Source organism: Scleropages formosus, chromosome 1 (assembly GCF_900964775.1).
Source record: "Scleropages formosus chromosome 1, fSclFor1.1, whole genome shotgun sequence".
Classification (NCBI taxonomy): domain Eukaryota; kingdom Metazoa; phylum Chordata; class Actinopteri; order Osteoglossiformes; family Osteoglossidae; genus Scleropages; species Scleropages formosus.
The window spans coordinates 2,286,616-2,308,588 of NC_041806.1; the positions used below are offsets into that span (position 1 = coordinate 2,286,616).

At 50.1% G+C, this 21,973-nt stretch overlaps 2 protein-coding genes across 5 annotated transcripts in view; both read left to right on the forward strand.

Annotated features, from left to right (window-relative positions):
- Positions 1–21,973, forward strand: part of LOC108930258 (zinc finger protein 420-like) — a 1,123,701-nt gene that overhangs the window by 56,045 nt on the left and 1,045,683 nt on the right. The gene's annotated exons all lie outside the window — the stretch shown is intronic.
- Positions 15–21,970, forward strand: tmc6b (transmembrane channel-like 6b). Of its 4 annotated transcripts, none has more exons than XM_018745416.2 (20): positions 15–159; positions 9,002–9,169; positions 9,600–9,751; positions 10,216–10,356; positions 10,472–10,633; positions 10,906–11,014; positions 13,404–13,491; positions 13,812–14,069; positions 14,804–15,178; positions 16,098–16,253; positions 16,748–16,926; positions 17,782–17,872; positions 18,182–18,279; positions 18,364–18,459; positions 18,767–18,842; positions 19,215–19,348; positions 19,507–19,683; positions 20,397–20,475; positions 20,700–20,798; positions 21,345–21,970. In XM_018745416.2, exons 2-20 carry the CDS (start codon positions 9,126–9,128, stop codon positions 21,363–21,365), a joined length of 2,535 nt encoding a protein of 844 aa, XP_018600932.2. In that variant the 5' UTR covers positions 15–159; positions 9,002–9,125; the 3' UTR covers positions 21,366–21,970. The 4 variants fall into 4 exon arrangements, with proteins under 4 accessions (XP_018600932.2, XP_018600931.2, XP_018600933.2 ...); XM_018745415.2 differs by lacking the exon at positions 15–159 and adding an exon at positions 2,916–4,320; XM_018745417.2 differs by lacking the exon at positions 15–159 and adding an exon at positions 5,616–5,820.

Sequence of the window (21,973 nt, forward strand, 5' to 3'; positions counted from 1 at the left end):
TGAGTGACACATGAGAGGTTATCGCCAAACAGTCCCTCTTCCCCCTCAGACGCAGAGACTCTTTCTTACCTATGGTCGGGGCCGAAAGGGTGCGGAACACCGAGCGCCCCGTCGCCGATCCTTCTGCGGGCCAGGCGACGACCCCTGGACCCGGAGCAGGTAAAAAGGGGCCAAGCGCTTAACGTCTTTCGAGCAGAAGCCAAGGGGTGGGGGTGCGAACAGCTGCTGAGCGAAGGCGGGCACGTTGGTGAGGGTTCACGCTTCCTTTCGGGAGCCCATCTTGGCTCGGACCGGTTACTCAGGGTCCTCTCCATGGCGACGGAGAGCAGAGCCGGAGCGGCGGGGCACAGGGAGTTTTGCGGGCCTCGAAACCTCACCATTCGCTGTTCCAAAGTGCACTTTTTAGGGGATGCCTCGTCCGGTACCCATATAACGTTAACGAAGATAGCGTGCGCGCGCATGCACGCTTTCCGAGGTAAAACATGCTGTGAGGGCTTCGAACGTTTCCGCTCTTCGTGAGTTTGCACCGTCGGCCGTCTGCTGCGTCTCCACCGACAGGGGTCATGGGTTCCGCGCCTTTGATGGCATCGCTGGCACTTGGCAGAACCGCACCGCTGCTCATCTGGACCAGATCTCAGATCTACCTGCTTGCAGTTTGACAGCTATATTGTGCTGCTGGTTTACTTGGCTGCGTTTCCAAATCACACTCATAGAATGTGAATTACCGCAACTTTTACCTCTTAGTTACGGCAGCAAGTGGCGTAGTGGTTAGAGCCAGTTCCCCTGGATCCGGAGCCCACCTCTGCCTGTTTTACACTTAGCCGCAGTGTTGACATTTCTTTATTTATCCGATTCACCTATTGTACCGTAGTGGTTGGCGCTGCGATCTTGCAGTTGGAAGGTCCTGGGTTCATATCCCACACCTGCTGTAGTGCCCTTGATCAAGTACAGTAAAAATTACCCAGTACCTTAGTGTGCGAACCTCACGTTGCGAGTCCCTTTGGAGAGAAGTGCGGGACAGAACGCGAAATGACGAATTCATTTCGGAGCAGCAGAGCGATTTACGCTGGAAAAATAGGTACAAAATCACACAGCGCAGTAACACCTGCGGTCGATGTGCCTGAAACCCCGTCGCCGTGCTCAGCGTAACTCGAAGTGCGCGTCCCTCATCTGAACAGGGGCCTCCACTGCGAATCGGAGCGTGGCTTTACCGGAGAAAGACGGTCGGGCGACTCGCGTAACGGCGGCGTTCCGGGAGTCCCGAAAAATCACGAGCGTCTATTGGGGGATCGGAACCTCGCTTGTTTCGGAGGAGCACAAAAAACAAAGAGGTGCGAAGGGACTGAGATGTGGAGAAGTGACGTCAAACGGAGTTCCAGCAGAGTGGGACATCTGACGTAGACATGCGTGTGGCTTTAAACACTGAGCTGTAACGGTGATCCGCTGCACCCTTTGCACGCAAACCGCAACCTCGGCAAACAAGTCACGTCACGTCGAGCGGCGCGTTCTTCTCTCAAGCCCCGGCGCGCATTGCACTGCCGGAGCTCTGGGGCCTAACGGGGCAGTTCCTTCCTACGGCCGGGGATCCTGCGTTCCCATAATTCCCCTCAACGGTTGCAAAGCTGTTGAGCGGCGGAAACGACGCGGTGTGACCGACGGAGAGTGTTCTCGAAGCCCGAGGCCCCAGAAAGGTTGGCACGGCAACAAGATTTCGAAACGCTAAAGGAGAAGCAGCTCTGAACGGAAAAATAGTCACCACAGGCATAACTTTGAGTCACACACACCTGGGGTGATTAATATCTGCGTTCCGCTGTTGCCTCAAGTGAGTCTTGGTCAAATTTAGAAATATTGTTGTGCAGATTGTCTCTCAATCCCAGGACAAGATGGCACATTGTGGGTGTGATACTTTTGTTCTAAGTAGCTCAACTTGAATTACCTGTCAGCTGTTCAGAAACACACACACACACCGTCTGAAACTGCTTGTCCCATGTGGGGAGCCGGAGCCTAACCCGGCAACACAGGCGGGAGAGGGGACACACCCAGGATGGGATGCCAGTCTGTCACAAGGCACCCCAAGTGGGATTCGAACCCCAGACCCACCAGAAAGCAGGACCCAGTCAAACCCACTGTGCCACCACACCCCCCGGGTGTTCAGAGGCTCTCACATATATTAAATGGTTAAATAACTGAAAAGCAAATATTTACATGTATTCATTTATCATAAGCGTTTCCCCCAAGCAGAATAAAAGTGAGCGTAAACATGCAGATTATACTGTACATTAATAACTGTTTTATTTTTATTTTATTGTTATTGTAATATTGTATATTTAATATTATCACATACACACACTTTCTGAACCGCTTGTCCCTTACGGGGTCGCGGGGAGCCAGAGCCTAACCGGTAACACAGGGCGTAAGGCCGGAGGGGGAGGGGACACACCCAGGATGGGACGCCAGTCCGTCGCAAGGCACCCCAAGCGGGACTTGAACCCCAGACCTATTGGAGAGCAGGACCCGGTCCAACCCACTGCACCCCCCTTTATTATGAAATAATAAATAATAAATGTTAGACATTATGCATGTGTTACAATACGAAATAAAATATGCGCCCAATTTTTTTTTTATTTGTTTACTGTGTTCCATTAACTGACAATCTTAACACCATTACTTACAAAAAGAACCAATGCGTTTTATTTAATCATCAGAAATACCAAATAAATAATTAGATGAAAACACAGAGCTGGTGAGATTAGCAAAGGAAAAAAAAAAACACTGAAAATTTCTGCCATCCATTAGATGAATTTAACAGATTTAGAGCTCAGTTGGAACAAAACCACCAAAATACACGGAGGATCAATATTTCTAAACATTTATCAACGGTTGTTTTTCCTTCTCTTTGTATGTAGCTGCTGAGAGGAGAGCAGAAGTTAAGAAACTTGGAAGTGTGAACGTCTGCGAGGCGTCAGCACCAGTAAAGTTTCGCCATAGCAGTGCTGCGTAGGAGTCGAGCGCCCAGCAAACAGTCACTCTGAAAGTACTGCTCTTACAAGTTGCCACAAAGAATTGTCTCCTGCTTCTTTAAACTGTTTACATACACACTTCACTATAACAAGGATTCATTTAGTTTAAAGCCATGAAAATACTGCTGACATTAATCTAAACAGTCTCTAGATGACATACTGATGCCATTTACAAATGATCTAAGCAGCTTTAAGAGTCTGATTACCAAGTGCTTATTTCCCAGGGTGGGGCTGGAGCTGCCATGAGGTGGAAGGAAATGAAGGTAAACTGTAACCTCAAGGTCCCACTTGGAAGTGGATCAGGCGGTATGTTCGGTTGGCAGATTAACTGCCCTCACTTGGGAACACACAGTAGAACAAGTGAACAGACTCCAGCGTTTCCATGTGGTTTTGGTGAGGATCCTTTCCTCAGCAGCAGGTTCTACGAGTCCTGTCCAGTACCTTGATTTCAAGGACCTTCGATAGGCGGAATTACAGTACAGTGTTCTGAACGGCCAGCTGATATTGGCTGAAGCTGACAGAGATGTTGCAGTTCGTGGATTTCTATATTAATCTTTAATCTTTCCTGAAATATTGCTAAGGTAAGGAGAGACATCCTTCTTAGACCTTCCTCAATCTTCTTTCAACACCCTCAACATTCCTGCAACCTTCTCAACCCTTCTAGACCTTCCTCTACCTTCCTCAGCCTTCTTCAGGCTTTCTAAACCAAGACCTTTCTAAATTCCCCTCAGATCTCCTCAGTTTTTAGATCTTCATCAACCTTTTTAAACCCTTTTCATACTCTTTGGCCTTTGTAGACCTTCGCAAACCCCTCTTGAACCTCCACAACCTTCCTGAACCTGTCAAACATCTTCAATCTTCTGAGACCTTCCTCAAACCTCCTCAGCTCTCATTGCCTTAACCCAACCTTCCTAAACTTTCTTAGACCTTCCCAGACCCCTTTTGAACCTTCCGGGCTTGCTATGATTTTCAGCAGCACTCCTAGACCCTTTCTGATCTCCCTTAACCCTCCTAGACCTTCCTCAACATTCTTCGACTCTTCTCTCTCTCTCTCTCTCTCTGAACCCTTGGTGCTCGCTGCAGACATTTCTTGAATTCTCTTGTCTTTCCTCGATCTTCCTAGACAATCCTTCCCCCACACCTGCAGAATTCTTCCTGGCAGACCTTCCAGAAATACATTTCCCATCATGCTTCAGTCTCTCAGGTGTGGCCAGATCGACCAGGTGTGTCTGAAGGTACAGTCCCGCAGGAGGAATTCACAGGTCCGACTTCCAGCTGCTTTAATCCATTCTTTGTTCAGGTAATAAGAGTAACTTTAAGCTTATTGTTCTGCTCTATAAATAACTGAGTATTAAACAGGGACACCTGTTTTTTTTCTTCTTCAAACACTCGATAAAATGTTGGGTAAATGTAGGGTATGCGTGTTGTGTATTTATAGACAGCAGACAGATGTGGTTGAGTCATATGGTGGCTTTCAGTTCGCTCTCGATTCGTTATCCGGCTTTGCCGCGAAAAGTCTTTAATCGGTCCATCTAAAATTTCTTTTACAAAAAAACTCTTTCTCAAACGTGGTCAATCCGAAAAAAATGGAAGTCGATGTGAAACTCGTAAAGCTGTAAAATGTGCGTGAGATGTGTCCCAGTTATTCCCATTCGTTCTTTAAAACTCTGTTCAAATAATATTATTTATGTAAATCCAATCGCTTAATAAGTTAATATGTGTTGATTTCTTTAAACGATGGAAATCGAAAGTTTTGCTCTCGAGCTCTAGCTACTATAATTAATTCACTATAAAAATAACCTCGGCCGCTTTTTTGGTCATGTCGATGTTCCGAGAAATGAGTTCGGAGGTGAATAATTTATAACTATTTATCACATATCTCTTACTCACACTCCCTTGCATTTGTATCTAGTGACTATTTTTGTATATTGGGTACTTTATATTTTTAAATATTTTTTATCCCTTGCTCACATACTCTATCTTCTCACCTGTCTTGTCGCTGTCATTCTGTCTGTGCTGTGGTAGTTCCTGTCACCAAGACAAATTCCTTGTATGTGCGAACATAGTTGGCAATAAAGCTCGTTCTGATTCTGATTCTGATGAAATTCCGAAGCGATTAGTTCTGAGAATGGAGAGGGGATGTGGAGCGCCAGCAGGTGGCGCTGTGGTTAACGAAACAATGCGATTAACCTGAAGTTCCCTGCTGACAGTGACACCAGGGGCCCTTTTGACTGTTTTGCCGATGACACACGTGGCTCGTGCCTGTGTGCGACGTACGCTTTGATCACTCCGTGTAATTGTTACATAACACGGTGTTCCGGATAACGCACAAAGGACGTTGGGTTTCATTATAGAGCAATTTGCGAGGAGGGGAAAAAAACATAAGTTCTGTGGGCTGAAGAACCAAAATACACGAGTAGCGTCGCCCACGACCTCCGGTTACACTCGTTCTCTTCGCCTCCAAACTGCACGGGGCGCAAAAGTTGTCGAAACAATAGTTGCCAAATGTTTCCTACAAATGAATAGGACTGTACCATGTGTGGGTGGGGGGGTGGACCTTCTTCGCCGTGGTACTCCCCAGCCGTTCGCGCACAAGGTGTGAACCCGTATTTGAGTAAAGGAGAGTGAACGGGACACACCGAGGTTGGACACGCGGGACAGTGTCCCGGGTGTGAGATGGAGGGGTCGCGAAGCTTGTTGTCAGGGTGCGACCCCCCCCGGGAGGGCAGGTGGTTCCTCCTCCTCCTCCGGACTCAGCTGTTCGAACTGTGGGGGCTCGGAGAGCTTCGGGCGGCTTTGGGTGAGTGTGTTGCACACCTCAGTGATCACTGATCTGTGTGTGTAAGTTTGCACTTGTGGTATCGGAAGAAAACAGTCTGTCCGAACTATTGTATGTTTACTTTTTTGTTTATATTTGGTACAAGTTGCAACAAGTTTCGAGTAGAGAGGGGGGTGTGTGTGCGCGCGCGCGCACAGATCGGATCGGACACGGACTGCGGGATCGTTCGGTGCGCGAGTGTTTTTTGAAAAAAAGAAAAAGAAGAATAAAAATAGCAAAGCCGGATCATCGTCTCCATCATCATGATCATGTTCCACTTTTGCATTCGCTCCGTTTTTTTTTTTTTTTTTTTGCGAATGACTTTTTTAAAAGGAAGACGGGACGGTTCGCTGAGCGCCATCCTTTTGTCTCGTCTGAGTGGTAATTAAAATAATTTAACGGTTTCCCTGCTGACTGACACTTAATGATCTCATTCCTTTCATTCTTTTTCAGTCAGTAATTTTTATTCGTGTGTATGTCTGTGTTTCCACAGCGGCTGTGAATGCTCTTGAATATGGTGTGTGGGTCAAGGTGCGATTTTTTTTTTTTTTTTTTTTTTTTTTTTTTTTCTTTCTATAAGTATAATCTGAGTAGAAAGTTTCCTCCTGGACCGACAGGTGAGGCGTGGTGATGCGCGGTGTGGGCGCGCGCGCCAGCGGCTCTCCGTCCGATCCCAGTACCTAGTAGTGTGTGATTCAGGGTGACCTGCCTGGAGCTCGAGGCCTGATCGTGTTTACTGTGACCGTCGCCTGGAGAACCAGAGAGATGGCGATTATGATGATGATTTTCTAAGGGTTGTTGGTTCAAATCTCCGTTCCTGCTGTGTAGTACTCTTAACTACAGTACTACACTGAATTGATACAGTAAGAATAACCTGCCTATACACTAAACCACAGTAACATCGATTAGGTGTGGACTAAATATAAGTTAATTACTAATAGCTCATGTGTGGCAAGGTTTACCTATCTAGGAATGATCCGGGTCTCCACAGATCCCGAAACCTATGGTAGAGGTTGTACCTCTGAAGTAAAGGGTTAACATCGGTTCTGTATTTTTCAGCAACTATCCCAACCACTCCAGTACGATCACCCGACATGGCTCAGGAAACTTTCTCCAAGACCAAAATTACAGAGTTGTGCTGCAGGGGTCCGTTAATCTTCACCACATTTCTCTCTCGCTCCCTCTACTTTTCTCAGCCCGGTTCCTTCTGCGGTTCCTTCTGGTTTTCATTTTTTAAATCACGGCTCTCGCAGTGGAAACATCCTCCACAGGCAGGGTAATTCCGCCTTGGGACCTGGAAGTTGCCTGTGTGGGAGGTGTACGCAGAAGGCTCCGGTTTCCACAGATCGGAAATAAGTCGGTAGAGTTTGATCAACTCCAAGGGCGTCGACTCATTGGCAGGGGAGCTCCTATAAACATGGACCGAAGTCCCTAATGAGGTCTCCACGACTCGATTTGACTGCTCCTTTTGCTGATCTCGTGGGCCTCACGTCTGATCCGCATTCCTATAGTCAAGAGGAGACAAGTCGCTACATAAACTTGGGAATGTAGTCACGCTTTCGCGGGTTGCTGCTCACAACTCGCTGATACCAAAGCCGTAAGGCTTCCTGAAAGATCGAGCCAAGGTCCTCCAGGTGGACTCATGTTTATGGATCCACAGTTGCAGCCTGAGGGCGGCCAATTCTGAGTCTCGTGTAGTTCCCTCAAGGTATATTTGAGCCCATTTCGATGAAAAAATTGTATCGGGAACACATTCCAAATTTTGTCGTGGGTTTGTTTAGCCCTATATGAAGTCACCAGCAGCCAATACCTCCCACTGCTTCACGGCTCTGGGTCCCGCTGAGAAGATCCCTTTCCGCGACGCAGTGATGTTGTCGGTCCTTCCTGCATCTTGCTGCAAGAATGAAGCCCTGGTGTGTGTTTTTTTTCCCCTCTCTTTTGGAACAACTCCTCGGAGGTTGCTCAAGTAGTGCCTGTCTATGCAGGATCGCTGTCCCACAAGCTCAGCGATCGCGATGCAAATTGGTCACTGCCAGACAAGTGGAAGTATTGTGTCTGCTGTTGTGAAGAATACCTTCTGTTGGCTTCTGCTGCACAAGGAGAATACTGATGACGCCTTTGGCAGCTGATCGTCAACCCGCTCGGCGAATGGCGGTGATGACATGTTTGGCAACAGATGAATGACCTCCTCAGTGGACGTGTTTCCAGTCTGTCATCTGCACGATAAGCATGATTTTGCTTGATTTTATTATTAAACTGGAGTGGCAAATATCTTTTTTTGTACTAACAAAGTTAGTGGAACTAAAGTGAACTGAGAGATTGAGCTCCCATGTGAGAATTTGTGAAGGCGCACAACTCCACCCCACCCCACGCTGTTGTGAGAATGCCCGGGAGAGCCGTGCGCCCGGGTTTGGACTGTTTGTTGGGGGAATGCCGGAGGAAGCCTTTGTCTTGCGGTCGTGATAAGAGTTTGAGGTCTGGACCTCTGCCAGCATGCAGAGGAGGGCCACGGGGGCGTCACCGGTGTAATCGGACACAGAGAGCCAGACCCTTCGGACTGAATTGCCCCGTAATTAATCGCTGATGATGTCATGCCCACCCGTTGCAGCGAGGTCACCCGCAGATGAGCTTTGCCGCTGTTACCCACTAGACCCCACTGCTCTCCTCTTTCAAACACTTTCATCAGCTGACTTTTTCCCGGGAGAGTCCCATTTTTCCGAGGTCGTCGCCCTTCCGCATCGCACGCCCCCTCAAACCCGTTCGGCTACGGACGGCCTGCGGAGCTTTCTGGAAAAGGCTCCTGACGGCGGTACTTCATTTTTGCGGTATTTGTCTGCCGTTGGCCGAACACTGAAATTTAAACTGAGCAATTTGCAGTGAAGTTAGAGGATCCTGTTATGTTTTTCTGTGTACGGAGGGAGATGTTGTTTACAGGGCAAGAAATGAGTCAAATGCACCCACTTCCCCTTCTTCAATAGCGTGGCCTGTCAAGCTCTTTCCATGTGAAGTCGAGCCAGATGACAAGATTAGTGGTCGCCTTAGAAGCCCGAAAGTTCAGACAGATGGAAAAATCTCCTCCCACTTGTAACCTTGGTTTTGGAGCCTTCCCAGAATTCTCTAAATTCCCCTTCCCCCCTCCCCTCTCTCTCGCTTCATCGAGCAGCATGACTGGAGGAAGAGCAGCGCGGAGCCGCATTAGGGGCAACCCCTGATTCCTACCGTCCGGCCGAGGGGCCCGCAGCGGACAGGCGAGGGTCCGGGGGAAGCTCACGTGGAGCGTGTCCAGAATGGCCCACAGCGTCAGCTTTGACATGAGGGACCTCACTTTGGAGTGAGTGGGATATGAGTTCTCCTCCAGCTCCAGTCTTCCTCCCTTTCCACTCCTCTACCCTCTTACCAATATGTTGTTTTTCTCCTCTCCCTGGCTCGGTTTTCTTTCTTTATGCTCTGGCCAAACACCTCCATCCCATCGTCTCGACCACAGTTTCCACAATGCTATTGGCAGGGTGATTGGACATCGAGCCCAGAGAGTTTTTCTGTCCCTCTTCACATTATGTCCCTGTGGCCAGTGAAGTGTGGTGTGATGAGAAGCTTGGCATCAGCAGAGCTTCTCATTGGCTCTTAAAAACACTAAATGTCCAATGCTAGATCTGGCAGAGGAAGGGAGGGAGGTTCCCCCACCGCTGGGTTGTTTCATGTTCTCAGTTTCTGTTGCCCTGCCGAGTTAGGTTCACCTCTCGGCCTCCACCCCCGTCATTCAGGAGTCCTGTGGACGAGGGCGTGGTCCACGACTCCTTCAGCCGCCTCATCGAGGAGCAGAGTCAGAGCCTGGACAAGGATGACAACGGACTGGAGATGCAGGTGCTGTCCGAGGAGGACGTGTCGGAGGAGGACCTGCTGGAGGAGGACAGAGGTAACCCCCGTGGGCAGAGGGAGGTGGAGTTCTGTGGTTTAGTGTCCTATGAAAGGACAGCTAACTTGGCCATAGACGAGATGGCTAAACGGGTAAAAAAAAAAGTACCCTGTAAAGTTGTTCCCACATCCCCCTGGACTGCCTGGTTACAAGGGGATTTCTCTCTCTGCTGCTGTTCAGTCCCCACCCCCGATCCCTACATCGTCTCTATGTGGTGTGGGGAAGCACAAGGGCCAGTCTTTATCAGTCAACCCCAAAAACCACGACTGACCCATGCTGGTAGTTGTATGGAGTGGACCCCCCTAATTGCCACCCTGCTGTCCTCACCCTGCCTTTTGCTGTCCCACAAAGTAACCTTTTGGATGTAAAGTTTGGCCAATGTTTTTGAACGGCTGGTCGATTTAACCGTCGACCACCTCTCCGCCTGCCCACGTGACATCCAAGTGTGTCTCTGCGTCCCGCAGACAACGTTCCCTACCTGGTCGGTTCTACGTGGGACAGGTTAGAGCAGGAGAGGGGTCCGGAGCACACGGACCCCCTGACCGGGGAGCAGTGGTCCAACGCCACGCTCAAGGTGCTCTCGTCCATGCCGAGCCGCACTATTGGTGAGTGAACTCCCCCGCGTGCCGCACCGCTGCTTTTCGGCGCTCTGTGTCTCTGTCTGTCCCTCTCGCTCTTGAGTCCACAGTTCGATTTCTTGTCATGCCCCCCTCCCCCCAGGCCGCAGCCGTGGGGCCATCCTCTCGCAGTACTACAGTCGCACCCTGCAGCTGCGTCGCCGCAGACAGAGCCGCCCCTCCCTGCGCGATTATCCCCACTCTTCCCGGCCCAGCATCCGTGGCTACGGCGTCGAGATCGACGCCACGGACCTGGGTAGAGAAGGTGAGGACACGCCCACCACCATGCACCACCTGTCCCCCTCATCGCCCCTGAACCGCTGCTCTCCCTGCCACCGTACTTTGTTTTTCCTAGGATTTTGGATGTTTTTTGTCGATGCCCAGTGCTTCGGCTCGTCACGCTCCTCCCTGCCGAATGAAATTCTTTTCGGTGCAGCCCTGTGGAATAAGGCAGCCAAGCGTTAATTCACCTGACAGGAACTGAAGGTCTGGAGCCGTATTGCAGTACTGAGTCTGGTGCGTGTGTGTGTGTTACAGAGTGCAAGAAGGACAAATTGGTGAACAACCTGCAGAATTTGTCCGTCAGCGATCGCACACGTGTGCTGAAAGGCATGCCCCTCAGTCTGGCCGAGAAGAGCGAGCTCAGGTAGGCCCCCCCATGTCACTATCTGATACGACCAATGCTGTTAGGCTCCGCCCCCCATCACTTTTAGATTGGCCCACTTCGAGTGCCACCCAAAGCTGAAAGTCCATTTTGCAACTTTTTTTTTTCTTTCCCGGCTAACCTTTGGGTTGCATTCGACAGGTTTTTTTTTTCCCCCCGTCTTTTTGTCTCGTCCAAAATTGGGCAGCCAATCAGAATAGTTTATAAAGCAATAATAAAACACAGATGATCACCTAATGTAGTGTTACGCCTTTTAACTAACTTCGTTCCTGGTCGTTATCACAAGTTCTAAAGTTTATTTTGGAATTTATGCTCTGTAGGCCTCATTTACCTGAAATGATACCACTCGTGTTTGAGAGAGTGCATGAGCGTTATGCAAAATGTGGGGACACACACACACAAATGGTACTTCAATTGGTGATCATTAAATTTATGTGCCTTGATGGCAGTCAGATAAAAGAATCTGTGTTTATAACAGGTAAGTTTTCAGTCTGTCCAGTTTGACTGAAACACAACATAAGAGTCAACTTTACACTCCTTACTTGCGAAAATTTGACTGCCCATCTGATAACTAGCCATTCAGGGTGGACAGGGTAATCTCCCATCCAAATATACAGCCCTGCTGAAGCAGTATGGGGGAGGAGAAGGAGTGAGATATTATTACGAGAAAGATGCACATAACTGGACAGGAAGCTTGGCGAGTTATTCTGAGCCGTCTCTCTTCGGCTACCATCTGCGCGATAAGAACCGAGACGTGTGCGTGAGACAAAGATCTGGGGTGGGGAGGGGCTGGAAAACTGACTGTAATGCCCACTTCCAGGGCAACAAGTCCCACAGACGTCGAAGCAGGATCATGGGATCATGACCAAAACTACAGAAATATTAATCTATTATTATTAATTGCTATAATTATTATTAATCTATTATTATAGCTCTGCATTCGACACAGCGATACCTTCGAAACTCGCCAACAAGCTTCACGATCTTGGTGTGCCACCCACCCTCTGCAACTGGGTTCTGGACTTTAACGGGCAGACCCCGGTCCGTTAGAATTGGGAACAACACGTCCAGGTCAATTACCGTAAACGCAGGAACTCCGCAGGGCTGCGTGCCGAGCCCTGTGCTCTACGCGCTCTTCACCCATGATTGCGTGGCCTCCCAGGACAACACCAGCATCATCAAATTTGCTGATGATACAACAGTCATTGGACTGATAACGGGAGGCGATGAGTCGGCGTACGAGAGGGAAGCGGTGCCAGGACAACAATCTCTCCCTGAACGTCAACAAAAGAAAGGAGATGATTGTCGATGCGCGGAGGAGGAGGGAGCAGCACTCAACATTGCATATTGGCGAGATAGAGGTGGAGAGAGTGAGCAGCTTCAGATTCCTGGGTGTTCACATTACTGAGGATCTCACCTGGTCTCATAACACTACACATCTGGTCAAGAAGTCACGTGAGCGTCTGCACTTCTTGAGAAGGCTGAGGAAATTTGGCATGCCGAGCCGCATCCTCAGAAGCTTCTACAGGTGTGCGATCGAGAGCGTCCTCACCAGCTCTATCACGGTGTGGTTTGGAAGCTGCACGGTACGGGATCGTAAGGCGCTACGGGGAGCGGCGAAAGCCGCTCGAACCATCTCTGGAACGTCCTTACCATCACCGGAGAGCCTATACCAGGCCAGAACCATCAGGAGAGCCGTGAACATCATCAAGGACAATAGTCATCCCCGGCACAGCCTATTCACACTCCTACCATGAGGCAGATGCTACAGGAGTGTTAAAGCCAGAACCTCAAGGCTGAAAAACAGTTTTTGACCACAGGCCATCAGGCTTGCGAACAACACCCATCCGCTGCCCCTCCACCCAACACGGCAGACACAGTTCACCCTCCGAGCCTGGGAGGTGTCAACTACCCCCCATCCCTCCTACACACATATACACACCCACAGTGCCAATAACATCAGAGACTACAGACTGCATCTGCATATTTTTGCGCGTGCGCACACACACACACACACACACCCCCTTTTCAAATGCGAGTAGCAACATGGACCCAATCTACCTCTGCAGGACTTTGCACATGCATGTCTTCCGTGTTTACATTGCACACTGTACATGCACATAATTTTATTTCTTGCATTTGCACTAATAGTAATTTTGTAAATTTGTAATTTACGCCTTGTCTTCTTTCCTCATGTCCTTGTAATTTATGTCATAGGCTGCTGGGAGGATTCACAGAGTAAGAATTTCATTGTATGATGTAACACGGTTTACTGTACATATGACGAACTCTCGAATCTGTCTGGGGTCGTGTGAAATTCCTCGCGTTGGCTACATGACAAAGTGTCGCTTTTGTCCCATCTTCTCCCCAGGAAGTTGGCGACCAGTTACAAGGGAGCGCAAATGCCGTACCGAGGCCAGATCCCCTGCTGCAGCAGACTCAAGTATTACATCATCATTGTGAGTTCCCAGCATGCTCCTGTCTCCTTGGCCTGCAATAAAATTCTTCTTGGCTCAGGTTTCTCCTTGGTTGGGGTGGGTGCGGGGTGCCCTGCCCTGCCTGAGTAACGGCCAAGCCGGAAAAGTAAAGGATCCTCATGGGCGGGTTGCGGTGCCCTGCGGAGGTTGGTTCGGCCACCTGGTCGGCGCCGAACTTTGACCTTGGATCCACAAGGCCCTATGGATGAAGTCCAAAAGCACAGCAAAATCAGACATTAGCACCCGTGTATATGTTTGCGTCTCACCGTTTCCGCTTCTGCACCTGCTTCTTCTCCCCCCAGGCTCTGCGGCACACCTGGTACAGTTGGCTCTCCTTCCTGCTCTCCCTGCAGCTGTGGCAGGTGGCGCTCAAGCGCGTCAGCGGCCGCTTCGGCACCGGCGTGCTCTCCTACTTCGTCTTTCTCAGGACGCTGCTGCTCTTCAACGTCTTCCTCGTGCTCATCACGGGCTTCTTCCTGGTCATCCCGCAAGCCGTCCACCCTTCGCGCCGCACTGGCCCCGCGGTGGCCTTCACCGGCTTGGAGCTGCTCACCGGAGGTGTAAGCGACCGCTTGGCCCGTGAGCGCTAACGATAAAAACGGGAAGTCGCATCGATGGGCCACTGCCAGTCGCTATAAACCCAGGTGGAAATGTGCAGCGGGGGGGGGGGGGGGGGGTTGGTTCAGGCCTACTGTGTTGCAAAACTGCCAGATGGTTCAAAGTTCTGCTCTCAGATGAGTACACATTTACTGCGGTATTTAGTAATGTCCTGGGCAATCAAATAAAAAAAAAAAAAAAAAAATCTAAAATGCGTTGAAATGCTCTGAGGGTCCAGTCCCTCACCCATAGTGTTGTTATTTTCCAGTTATTAATTGATGCTCTTATCTCTCTGCACTCCATCTACATTTATTCATTTAGATGATGCTTTCCTCAGAAAATGACTTACTCCGTTTTCTCTGTTTTTAGAGCTGGGTAATTTTTATGGCATCAATTCGCAGCAAATGCCTTGATCAGCAGTTCGACAGCAGGAGTCGAACCCGAGTGCTTGGGTCCCAAAGGCAGTCGCTCTTACCAGTACTCCACCTACTGGCCCTGTAGTGCATTAAGTTATAATAGTACGTTTAGTCAAATAGTGGGTTACCTTGAAGTCCTCATAACCAATAAGTCTTGTGAGGTGCCCTGCTGTTGTACCCTAGAGCGGGGGACACGATTTGAATCGCTCAAAACTACACGAGCTGTGAAAGATGGTAACGCTGTGGTAACGCTGTGGTAACAGCGCCTCCTCTGTGCACAGGGCTACTTCACAGACTCGGTCATGTACTACGGGTATTACGCCAACTCCACCCTGAACGGGAGCTGCCAGCCCACCCGGAACAACTCGAGGGATTCTAATAGGACGGACTGCTCGCCGAAGGACCCCGGTGATGCCGGAGGAGGGTTCCACCTGTCCTACAACATGCCTCTGGCCTACTTCTTTACCATTGGAATGGCCTTCTTCATCACCTGCATCATCCTGGTCTACAGCATGTCCAAGTCTTTCGGGCAGAGCTTCCGCGTGGACAAGCCTCAGGGCAGCCTGGCACTTAAGGTCTTCTGCTCCTGGGATTTCAAGGTCATGAAGAAGAGCTCCGTGAAGCTGCAGTCGGAGAACATTAGCACGCAGCTCAAGGTGACGCCGCCGCCTCCTCGCCCCGCAGATGGATGGAAATTGCTGTTGATCGCTCGGGTTGTTTCGTTCTCGTTTCTCCGTTCCCTCACGTTCGGCAAACCAACAGTCACTTCGCCCGCCCGGTTCAATTCCCATTCACTCAACATTTTCCAGCTTACTTATTTGTAATTGCATTATGTCAGCTTTTTCTGAAATTTCCATCTGTACTAGAGCACCCGCAACTTGTATTTACCCACCAAGCCAATAGATGGCAGTAAAGTGCAACAAAATATGACGGCAGTCCCGCTTCCGCTCGCTTCCGCTGTGCCGACAGCTCGTACCCGGTGTTGCGGAGTGCTGGTGATCAATAACAAAAAGACAAATATTGTGTGTGTATATAGGATGAATTGGTCAAAATTTAAATTGAATACGACTTTGTTGAGATGCTGTATTTTTATTTTTATTTTTTTTCTTGTTTTTTTGTTTTAATGGAACTAGAAGATTAAAAAAATTATAGTCTTGCAAAGCATTTTTAAGTTATACATAGATCCATGAGTTTCATAGAACCTACCCAGTGAGAACATACTGTTACAACCCCTGGCATCTAAAATGACGCAAGAACTAAGTGCGATTTGCTTTACTGTGCCAACTGACCAGCGCTGTCTGTCGTCGGTGCACTTTTAACTCTGAGTTGCATGTCACTGTGGAGAAAGTGTTAGAATGAAATTCTGTGGCAGAGAAGCGAAGACAAACGCAGAGACACACACACACACACACACTCCTACAAAGCCGAACTGGAACACGATCTGATCCAATAACTGAAATTTATTTCCTACGTATTTATTTATTGTCTAGTATATTAACTTGCATCAGTGCCACAGTCCACACTGCTGTCCGCTGTCCTCTCCCCGCGCTTACACCCTCCTACCTCACTCCTCAGGAGCTGCTGTCGGAGCTGAGCAGTCCTCACGAGAGGAAGAGCGTCCTCCAGAGGTTGGCCCGGGTGTCCGTGCACCTGCTGGCGTGGACCATGTGCGTCGGCAGCACGGCGGCCGTCTCGTTCGCGGTTCACTACTTCTCAGAGTACATGCACAATGTGAGCGGGGATGTGGGCTGTGTGGGGAGGGCTGGCTAGCAAGCGCTCTGTTCACTCTGCATTCCCCTTGACCCCTGCCAGTTTGGGTTTGCGTGCTCCCGGCCGTGCGTCACGGGTTTGTTTACCGGCGATGCTCCGCCGGACCTTGTGCGCACGTGGGCTCCGTCCGGATGGACCTCCGTTCAGGGAGCTGCGTCAGCAGATCGGTTGACGGAGACAATCGGCGAGACTTCTTTCCGGTCGAGGAGACGGGCTTCGGTCCCGCCGCGGCACACGCCGCTGTGTGTTGAGCGCGCTTGGTCGCTATGGCGACGGGCACTCGTTCGCTTGAGGTTTGGAATGTCTGAGAGGTCAGTTATCTGCCGGAGAGTTGTTGTGGCAGCGGTAGGGTTTCTGTGCAGCTATGGCACTGGCCGGAGGACACTTTATTGACCCCCACCCCCCACGGTGCCCTGCGAAGCTCGCGTCACCGAGTGTTCGGATTCCCCTGGCAGGACCTGAAGAAGCGGGCGGATCTGACCACCCAGAGCCCCCTGGAGAAGGAGGCCAGCCTGCTGGCGCTGCCCGTCGTGGTGTCCGGCATCAACCTGCTGCTGCCCGGCTTCTTCAACACCGTGGCCTGGATGGAGGAGTACGACTCTCTCAGCATGCACACGCACGTCGCCATCTTCAGGTGAGAAGGGGAACTGTGGCACTAGTGTCATCTCGGCAGGTTGTTTGGTTGAGTCTCTGCTGCTCCCTGAAGGACTTGGAGCTCCGGTCTGTGCCAGGAAGCAAGCGGTGTACTGGACCTTCATGTGGGCACTGATCTTTAGCATGAATTTCACTTCAGGTACTTTGGTGTTTGGAAAAGTTGCTGACCTACAGATACGCAGGTGCGATGCAGCTACGTTTACATTTATTTATTTAGCAGACGCTTTTCTCCAAAGCGACGTCCAGTGAACTCTATGTAGTGTTATGAGCCCACACACCTTATTCACCGCGGTGACTTACACTGCTAGATACACTACTTACAATGGGTCACTCATCCATACATCAGTGGAACACACACTCTCTCTCTGTCAATCACACAGTATGGGTGAACCTGAACAGCTTGTCTTTGGAATGTGGGAGGAAACCAGAGCAAACACGGGAAGAACATAGAAACTCCACACACTGAGCAGGGAATCGAACCCATGTTCTCTCACACCGCCCAGGCACCGTGAGACAGCAGCGCTACTTGCTGTGCCACCGTGTCGCCAGCTGTTTGTTGTCCCCTTAGTTGTTTTCTGTCCTTGCTGCACGTGTGCATTCCGCAGGAGTTGTAGCGCAGTTCCAGACAACACGGCCTTCACGACGACCATCTCTGATAAGAGGTTTGTGCTGAAGGTCGTGGTCACAGCGGAACTGCCACTGTGATATGTCGCGCTCTGCGGATCGATGTCCCTTTGACGAGGTTCTCGTCCCCTGTGAATCTTAGGGTCACGATGCTTATAGGACATTTCAGGTGCGTCCGTTCCAGTCTGACCTTTGCATTCCACCCCGACAGGAACCTCATGCTGAAAGTGAGCGTGCTGGCTGTGCTCTGCTACCACTGGTTGGGGCGGATTGCCAGCAACCCTCCGGGACTCAACCTGGAGGTAGGACCCGATCGCTCTCCACACCCCAACCAGGCTGCGTTGCTCTCCCATCTCCGGCCACACTGTGGTCCCATGCATAAGATGTCCAAAATCAAAAGCCCGAAGGTTCTCTGTTTTGGCTCCAGTGTGATGGAATGAGCTCCCTCTGTCACTCAGAGCTACTGAATCCCTCTCAACATTCAAGTCTCGAAACGCATCTCAAAACCCATTTCTGTCCTGATCTCCCGACGACTCTGTAAACCTTCACTTCATTAATTGTCTCTGAGGTGTTTGGAGACTCAGGAGACCCTGGTCTTTTTTCCCCCCCAGTGTTGGGAGAACTTTGTGGGCCAGGAGCTGTACCGCTTCCTGCTCATGGACTTCATCTTCACCATCCTGGACACCTTCTTTGGAGAGTTCCTCTGGAAGTGAGTATAGTTTTGGTAACTGATGGTCCCCCCCCCCCCCCCCCCACCATTCTCCACGGCCTCTCACCACTGCACCCTCCACAGGCTCTTCTCCCAGAAGGCACTGAAGCGGAAGAGGAAGCCAGTATTCGACATCGCACGGAATGTCCTGGAGCTCATTTATGGGCAGACGCTGGCCTGGTAAAGCCCCGCCCATCTCCCTGTTCCATGCCCCGCCCACAGCCCTCACAGAGACTGTTATTTGGGGTTACGCTTCTTTCAATTGCAGACATGCGTATGAAACCCCAGTAATTTTTACCACACTCAGTGATAACATTAAGCAGAACCAGCACCATGTTTTGCTCAAGGTTTTACTGCAGGACACGGAACATTGTCTTTTGGTTTCCCTGTATTTCGAAGACCCGAAAAACCTGATCTGGCGGTTGAGGTGTGGTTTGGAGTAGAGTTGAGTAGATTAAGTGGCTCACCCCCCCTCCTCCCGCCGCAGGCTGGGAGTGCTGTTTGCCCCGCTGCTCCCCGTGGTTCAGGTTCTCAAGCTTCTGCTGCTGTTCTACATGAAAAAGGTGATGTTTTCAACTGGCTCCGCCTCCGCTCCGTCTGCGTGTGAACGTGTGCATGCATGCGTTCGACACGACGGGCACGAGTCACATCACTAGCTATAGTCTCTCACTTCTTGAATTTATTTCTTATTTCTTTTATTGTTCACTCGACTGCCACCAGCCGGTCCTGGTCCCGCTGAATGTTTCTCAGACTTTTGCATGCAGGCAGAATGCATAATGAATATGCAAATGAGCTCAGTTTGGATGTTGGGCTGGTTGCGCGCAATGCGCGTCTGACAGTTCGGCCGACGTTCCCAGCCGCTTCGGCGTGTGTCGGAACGGAGTTTGCGTCGCTGTCGCGTTCCCGCCTGAGCGACTCTCTGGCTCCCCCTGCAGGCCAGCCTCATGTTGAACTGCCAGGCTCCCAGGAAGCCCTGGAGGGCCAGCCAGATGACCACCCTCTTCATCTCGCTGCTCTGCTTCCCCTCCTTCGTGGGGGCGGCCGTATGCGTCACTTACACCATGTGGTCGTGAGTGCCAGTCTGCGCATGCACGCATCCAAACACACGCTTCATCAAGCCCAGCAGGATTGTGGTTTGGTGGAAAAGGGGAAGAGCTCTGGAAATTCTTCTTGGTCCTATGGCCCTGAAGGTGACTTCCACACCCCCACCTCCTCACCCCCTTCCAGAATCAAGCCCTCGGGGCACTGCGGGCCCTTCCAGAACCTCACCACCATGTTCCAGTCTGGGAAGCGCTGGGTGCAGGAGCTGGCGGACAACCACCCCAAAATGGCCTGGCTGGCCTGGATGCACACCTACCTGGTGGAGAACCCCCTCTTCCTGTTCGTGGCTGCCGGAATCTTCCTGTACGTGCTGCTGCCTGGGCTTTTGGGTCTTTGGATCGCCATCTGGAAGCCTCTCCCCAGATTGAAACGCCTCACTTCATTTATCACTCATAAAATTCCAGTCAAAGGATTAATTTGTGCACGTTGATTTAATATAAATATCATGTACCACTTCTGCTCGACTTACGAACAAACTCCAAAATCATTTACCTCCCAGTCACAATCGGTAAGATTGTAATAACGCACGACTGTCAATCTGCTAGACAGGTCCTGTAAAAGTCTCGGATATAGCTATAATTAATAATCGTACACATTCAGCATTGCATCGTCTCTCTGAGCTCGTATCCGGTGCCAGTTGTTGGCCGATTCGTCCCATCTTATTGATCGCCAACGCTCAGGAACACTGTAGACACGATGGAAGTGAAGCGAATTACAGTGATTCTGTACTATTTGGGTGCTCTTTACTGCCACCTCTTGGCTCAGAGTGTAAACAGGTCACATTCATGGGTTTGAATCCTATCTAGTACACTGGAGCCAAGGTACTAACCCTGAATTGCTGCAGTGAAATGACTGCTGTGTAAATGGGTAAGCAACTGTAGGCTCCTTAACAAGTGGATTTTGATAAAAAAAATATTAACTGTGACCCAACATATATTATTTTAGCAGCTTACAATTTCTTCTTTGTCCTGCATTTGTACAATTTCTTTTTTTTTTTTTTTGTTCACTTCCCCCAGAGTGGTCATTTACTTCCACACCCAAGTGGTGGACGGCCAGCGGAAGATCATCTGCCTTCTGCAGGAGCAGATTGAGAGCGTGAGTGATGACCCCCCCCCCCCCCCCAAAGTGACCCAAAGGCGTTCAACCAATCGGCTCAGCCGGGCCCATTTTCCCCACATCGGGCAGGAAGCATGCTTTAGAGTCAAACAGCAGAGCCAGATGCCCAGGAGCGGAGGAAATGAGTCATTCCGGTGGACCCTGTTCTGTTCGTTCTCGGGTTTGAACCGGAGCGATATTCATTAAGGTTTCACTTTATACAGGAGGGGGAGGACAAGAAGTTCCTCATCAGGAGGCTGCAGGCCATCCACGAGCAGCGACGGCCACGCCCCGTTCAGAGGCCGACGCCCTTGGGCAGCGAGGTGACCTCCGGGGACGGCCCACACGCACAAATTTAAATCGACTGAAAATTAAAGCGCGTGATCTCCAAACGCTCCTAATCAGTTCCAGCTGGTTACTGACAAGTCCCTCGAACATGTCCGGTGTTGCTTATTTTGTTATTCGTCACAAACCCCGAGGAGCGCTCGACACGAGCTGTAAATACTGTGGAAGAGAGTTGAACGAAGGTGGCCCTACACTCATATTCCGTTGGGTGCTCTTTACTGCCATCTATTGGCTTGGTGGGTAAACGCAGGTCACGTTCGCAACGGACAGAAATTTTAGAAAATGGATAAAATTAAATTCCTTGGGGGGGGGGACCATTTGAAAGAGAAGGTGGCACTGTATTGCTCTTACCGAGGTAAGCTTTGTGTTTCAAAGCTTCAGGGTTCGTTTCGCTTCGCTGTTGATTTATTTAGGTTTGGAAGATCCTTGATACAGCTGAGCGTTCAAACGGTTTGCCTTCTGCTTCCAAATTCCTTAGCAGGTGATTCCTGGGTTTCAACCTTTTCTGTTATTTATAAATGCAGCGTTTGGATGAGAACGTGTGACCAGCCGCCAGGACGCACACCTCGCACCTTGACCCCGTGTTCGGTACCTGCTCTGGGGAAGCACGGCGCGCCCGTCTCCCGATGAACCCGAGCTTCTTCGTTCTGGGCCAAGAGCGGGACCCCAAACCACGGAACGTCAGGAAAACGGGTGTTTTGGAGCCGCGCCTCCGGAGCCATTATGGACATACGGGCACACAGACCCGACACTGTATGACTGTACCGCCACTACAGGTGATTCTGCTTTCTCTCGTTGTCTGTGCAAAATGGCGTGGGGGAGCTTTTAGTGTCTTTTAGCATCTGGATATGAACTGTATTTATCGTTTATAGTCTTCAGGATCAGGTACCGCTCTGGTGCTTGTTTTTACCATACTGTGAATTGTAAATGTATTATCCTACTGTAAGTTTTTTATTTTTTTTAAATAAAAGGAATCTTTAGTTACTAAATGTCTTGTAAATGTCTCAGAACAGAAACATGGCGTGGAACTGTATGAAAATTAACTACTGCTGAGGAGTCATGAGCCAAAGGGGTTTCGTTCGTGGTGCAACAGGGTATTTATGGGGTACGTTAGCTGACACTTTTCTCCAAAAGGACTTAGTGTCAAGCTACT